The following is a 6,000-nucleotide window of genomic DNA, read 5'->3' on the forward strand; positions in this document are numbered from 1 at the left end:
CATGAAACCAAGTTCAAAGGTTAACGCAATCTCAGAATTATAGGTAATGTGCAATTTCTGAGATTCATGTAGCCAAGAGTGTATCTCGAGAGGCCGCGTTCACCATGGCTGCAGAAGAGAAGCCCGCTTGTCGAAACGTCGGTTCCAGTGCGACACCTGCTTATGAAGTTTTCGTCGCAAGCTTCCATATTCCCCCGACTCCTGCCATTTTTTTTTTTTTAACATATTCTGGTTTGCGGTTCGTGCAGGTTCTGGCACGAATCACGAAGGATTGTTGGAATATATGCCAAAGATGTCGCAGCATTATTCGTAGGCACTTCATAATAAATATCAATTAACAAATGGATGTACACTCAAACCTCAGTGTAAAGAACCTGGATATAACAAATTATCAGTTATAACGAGTATATGAAGATTAGTCTTCCAATAGATATAGTGTGAGGAATACCGTATTTACTTGCGTAATGAACCCACTCGTATAATCAACTCACCGCCCACCTTGGTCTTTGAAAAACGAAAAAAACAAATTTTTTTCAATGTATCTATTCATTTTATTTTGGTATGATAGCCAGTGCCGTTGACGATCGAAACAATGTTAAATCAAGTCATTATATCACAAAATAACTATGCAATAATATCAAGACATAGTTTTGCAATTAGGCTAAGTTGCGAGCAGTGCGAGCGCGGACGACGTCAATCAAAATTTGAAAGTCCGCCCTCTACAGCAAAGCACCATCTGTCGAATACAGGAGAAAACTCATGCTGATAGCGCCATGCAAGCACAGCGGCTCAAAAACAAAGCGCGTGGCCTCCAAAATGGCCCGCCTGCGGCATAAGAACGCACAGCACGCTCGCCATCTCGGAGGCCATGCAAAGCGCAACTGCACCTTCCGCGCCGACGGCGCGTTGTGCACCCGCAATGTCTACTGCAATGTTTATGCGCCGACATCCGACACTGCATTTTTCTTGTCAGGATTTTCGTTGTGAACTTAGTTGGGAGACCTGCTTCGCAGGGCGTGTTCGACCGGTACGCTATTTACGCAGGTGGTTACAAACAGCATGTGCTGAAGCATTGAAACCGAGCGGCTTGGCGACACTTCGCAGTTGATCCGTGCAGTTTTTTTACGGGAAAAAACAAAAGAGCTTCGGGCTGAAAAAAAATTTGTCGCGCATTTCACGGGTCATAACAAGCAAGGCTGTCACGTGAGTGTTTCACTATTATAACTCCGGTGACTTTTTTCTCTCTCGTAATGATCTCTCCACGCAAATCGGCATCAAATTTTATGAAAAAAAATGTGGGTTCATCACGCAAGTCAATATGGTATGTCTTTAAATGAATTTTCAGATACAGTGGATCGAATATATCGAACCCGAAGAGAATCTAGAAATACTTCGATATACTGATAATTCAAAATACAAAATAGGTGTATTTATAGCTTAAATTGAAGCATTTAAGGCCTCTGAAATCATTACGAGCACTAACATAACGATTTGCTCTTAGTATAATGAAGAACAAGGTGCGAACTGCAAGCTACCGCACTTTATTTCACATGAAAATAGTCCGTGAAATTGTCTTGCTTCTTGCGCATTGTCAAGTTCTAGTTATCCTCAATATCACTGAAACTTTTCAAATAAGTCAATTCAGCTCCTTCGGCCACAACAGCGTTGATTGACGCAGAGCGCCGATGCATTGTAGCGTGGAAAAAGGTTGGTTAGCGGCGGCAGTGAAGGCAGCATATTCATAAGCGCACGGGTACACCTCCGCGGCACCGACAACGGCAACCATGATCTCAGCATCAATGCAGTCAAAATCAGCTACATTATCACCTGCACTGATGAAGTCGCTCAGTGGCTGAGATAGTGCCCAAAAATGCTGTCAAAGTTATCTGCTAAGATACGATGCCGGGCTAGTTGGTTGGGGTTAGTCCATGACAAGGGCACAAAAAGAGAGACGCACACACACACGCAGCGCAAAGTTATCACCTGGCCCGCAGTGAATGTTTACGGCGGCGCTTTACTTGACATCGCGCCAAGTGCCAGTCGCAATATTTATCGCTATTTTCAGGTCAAAGTTCAGTCACAGAATGCAGTTCAACTCCCAAATGAGAATTTATGAGGAATGAGGTGAGAAGTACACAAGTCCAGAAGGTTTTGCAAAAGCAAAAGAAAACCCCGACCACGCCGAGTTTCTATTGTCTACATGTTGGCGATATAGGTGTGACTTGTGGCTCCGAAATGTACGTTTTAAAACCGAAAACACCAAAAATATGTCATGGGGCTGCACATTTTGAAGGCCATGCTTTTCAGGCTCGCATGCCGTTGTGCGCTGACAAACAAGAAAGAGAATGTGAACATTTCAACGAGATTACCGAATCACTTCGCATTCTCATTTGGGTGTCCTTGGCAAATTGGTCGTTTTGAATAACACTTTGCCTGCACGTTGAGACCTACAGATCGTGCATCAGACATACCGTTGCACTCGCAAGCTGGACGCAACAAACCACATCAGGGCGACGAAATAACACCGCCTTTTCGTCACCTGCTCGGGCAAATGGGTCGGAACTTGTTAGAACGCGGCCCAAAATTTATCAATATTTGTCATGAAAAATGCACTTTCTGGGCTTCGGGGCGGTGCAGCGCTCGTTACGCTGTGTGGGATTTCAATATACGGGTGCACCAGTCTTATACTTTTGCATGAGAAATTCAACGGGATTTGTCAAATGTTCGATATAACCAGCAATTCAGTATATTCGAGTTTGATGTATCTGGGATTGGCTGTATAACGAACTTATATTTGTGCAATATACAATTTCGTTATGATGAGGCTTGAGTGTGATAGGTTTTTTTATGCTAATTTTATTTATGAAGTGGTTGTGGGGTTAGTGAGAATGCACGAATGATAAATAAACAACTTGTCTTTCATGTTTTCATTTCTTCACCTCGAGCAGAGCACGACCATCAAGGGCACCGTCATCCGCATCAACGAGCCCATGGGTGTGATTGGCATAGCCTGCTCGGAGAAGGCCTGCCTGCTAAGCAACTTTGTGTCGGCCCTAGCGGTGGCCCTGGCGGCAGGCAATTCGGTGGTCGTGCTCGCCAGTTCGGAGTGGCCGCTTCCGGCACTGCACTTCTGTCAGGTATGCCAACATTCTTTTGTGTGCAAGAATGTACTTATTTATTTATTTTTTATTTACCTATTTATTTATTTATTTTTGAAGTGGTGGTGTGTTAAAGGCAGTAGTTGCGACAACTGGGCACAGGTTTTAACACCGCAAGGGCTAACTAACAGCGTGGGTATCGATCGCTCGTCGCTGTCCTTCTCTTCTCCCTTGATTAAGCCGCATGTCCACTACCTTTATTACAATCTAGGTACCATACAGGCCTCCGTTGAAGCATTATGTAAGGGGGGCAGTACAAAAAGTAAATTTTAGAGTTGTTCTCGAAATACGATATGCTTGAACAGCATTCGTGTACCAAATAGTATTAGTCGAACTCCGCTACAGCGAACGCCGCTTCAACGTAATTTCCGCTGCAACGAAAAATTCACGATTCCCCGTCAGCAGTTCATAGGAGTCTATGTATAAATATTGTCGCCACAACAAACACCTTTTCTTCGATCGTGCCGCTTCAAGGAAATTTTAAAATGCAATTCCAGGCTCAGATACTTATTTCTATGCAGTAAGCCCAATATTTAACATTTCTATACATTTTCAGAGCCTGAAAATGCGTCAGCACAGTTTAAAACACGTGTTGGCACTACCAGAAACCGCCGCTATACGATCACTGTTCAGCAAGAATTGCGCCGCCATTGCTTGGTAGTGATGGCAATGAGACTGCCCTGCTACCATAGCCCTGCTTTTGCTACTGGCCTGCTCTATAGATGCGGCCTGACTTGAACCCCTTTATAGGAAACACACACTGGGCAGCGATTGTTGTCTTTTATTTGAGATGTCTCTTATGAACAGGTACCTCGCATGCATTTTCTTATTAGCTTGTATTCTACTGCAGGCACACTGGTGTCTTATACCCATTTGTCTCTTATATCAGTGTCTCTTATAAAGGGGTTCGATTGTTTACACTGCTGTGACATCCAGCAGGCTACAGTGGACATAAGGCAGACGTAACAAATCAATCGTGTGACTGAGAAGAGGCGTGCTCCACCGTAAACAAGGTAACAGACATCTGGCATACACAATTGCTACCCTTTTTTTTTGATGAAAGAAAAATACAAGAAGTTCATGTGCCCATCTTTACTCCTACGCAGGATCTTGTGTTGTGTGTTTTCGTCGGTTTGTTCCGTGTTCTTGCTCTAGATTGTGACGTTTGCCAGAAATGTTGGAGATGCCAGCAATCATGCTGGGACCTGTTATTGCACAGTGCTTGCTGCGTGTGTGATTAAGGTACAAAATGACAATAAATTGTCTTCTGTTTTTCTAGGTGTGAAGCATCTTATGGTCGAGTTCAATCTGGTGTGCAGCGTGACAACCCTTACTGCGCATGTGCATCCTCTTCCCTCTCTCTCCTTTTCTACGCTGCCCCCTCTCTTGCCTCGCAATGCCGATGCAGGCAGTGTTTTCTAGGGAGTTTTTCTTATTGAAAAAAGCTGACTGCTCGTGCTACAGAACCATTCACTGGCCACACCATGTATATAGACACTTTCGCCTCCAAGGTAGTGCCAGTGCGATATTTCTCCTATGTGTTGGTCAAGAATAAAAATTCACAGCACGCGCCTTAACTAAAAGGGGACTGTGGGTCTCTGTGTCTAATTTGAGCCTTCGGTCTCTCATCGCCCATTAGCAGCGATCGGCATGTTCCAGTCGTAAACACGGGCCCATCACTGCGTGCTTTGCGATCCCCAGGTTTCTCTCTTGCACAACGCCGCGATAAGCGCCAGCATGTACGCCGCCGCTAGTGTAAGCCTTAGCATTTACACATCGTGGATGCTTTGTGGATGCTGTGCCATATGTCCTACAAGAGGCATTCGCTGTTTTCATTGTTGACTCAAATTCCAGGAAGCTAGATTTGTGCCAATGCAAGGTTACAACTGTTCAAAATTTCCAACAGATTTTCGTTGACAGTGCAGGTTACGCGCAAGAAAACGTGTATTTTCAATAATGAAGCAGCTCCTTTTCCAGCACTTTGCTTGACATCAGACACATTGCTTTCACGAAAGCGACACACTGCAAGGGTTAGGGCCGGAACAAGCACACTAGCCGCCGACATCACAGGCTAATACGGCCGCACGCATGTTGCACTTGCAGATCCTGCAGGCATCGGACATACCGCCGGGCGTGGTCAATGTCCTGTCGGCCAAGGAGCAGCCGACGCTTCTACGCACGCTTGCAGAGCATCACGACGTTGCCGCCATCTGGTACTATGGGGAGCAGGACAGCACGGTCGCATTCCTCAGATGTGCCATCTCGCACAACGACAAACACTGCTGGGTGTTCCCTCTGAGAGACGACCAAGACCGCTACTGGATGGGCTGGCAGATTGCCCAGCACGCGACTGTGCCCAAGAGCATCTGGCTACCGTTTGGCGATACCTTCGCTAACTGACGGCAAGGGTCCTTGGAAACGCAGCCGTCGCCCACACTGCCATGGGAGACCTTGATTATGAAAGCTTCACTTTAATTTACTTAAAGGGGCCCTGCAGCTTTTATTGAGCATTGTCAAAAAACGCTGCTAATCATATTGGTTGAGGCTCCCGAGAACACGCGAGCCAAATATTACAGGACAGCACGTGGTCTACCATTCACAATAAATTGTCAAAGTCAGCTAAATATTGCTTTCTCTTCTCTCGACAAGTGACAGAGGAAGCTCAAAAATCACTCGTAGAAGGCTATCTATCAGCCATTGGCTGATTTGAACATGGCGCGCTCGGTCGTTACAGAGATCGCCGTGTGAGGCTGCGACTTGTCGATGCGTGCGCGCGCGATCACTCCGAAAAAGTCACACATTCGAAGAAAAAAAAAAGAGGAAAAAGTGCTCAAGGTCACAA

The 6,000-nt window shown here is 45.5% G+C and overlaps 1 protein-coding gene across 1 annotated transcript in view; it reads left to right on the forward strand.

The window, feature by feature from the left end:
• The window catches only part of LOC119163921 (aldehyde dehydrogenase family 16 member A1-like), a 75,897-nt gene extending 69,897 nt beyond the window's left edge, over window positions 1-6,000 (forward strand). Inside the window, exons 12-13 of the mRNA XM_037415989.2 lie at window positions 2,949-3,137; window positions 5,262-6,000. Of these exons, the coding sequence (XP_037271886.2) occupies window positions 2,949-3,137; window positions 5,262-5,558 (486 nt within the window). The 3' untranslated portion in view covers window positions 5,559-6,000. The remainder of the gene's footprint in view (window positions 1-2,948; window positions 3,138-5,261) is intronic.

This window comes from Rhipicephalus microplus, chromosome 8 (genome assembly GCF_043290135.1).
Source record: "Rhipicephalus microplus isolate Deutch F79 chromosome 8, USDA_Rmic, whole genome shotgun sequence".
NCBI lineage: Eukaryota > Metazoa > Arthropoda > Arachnida > Ixodida > Ixodidae > Rhipicephalus > Rhipicephalus microplus.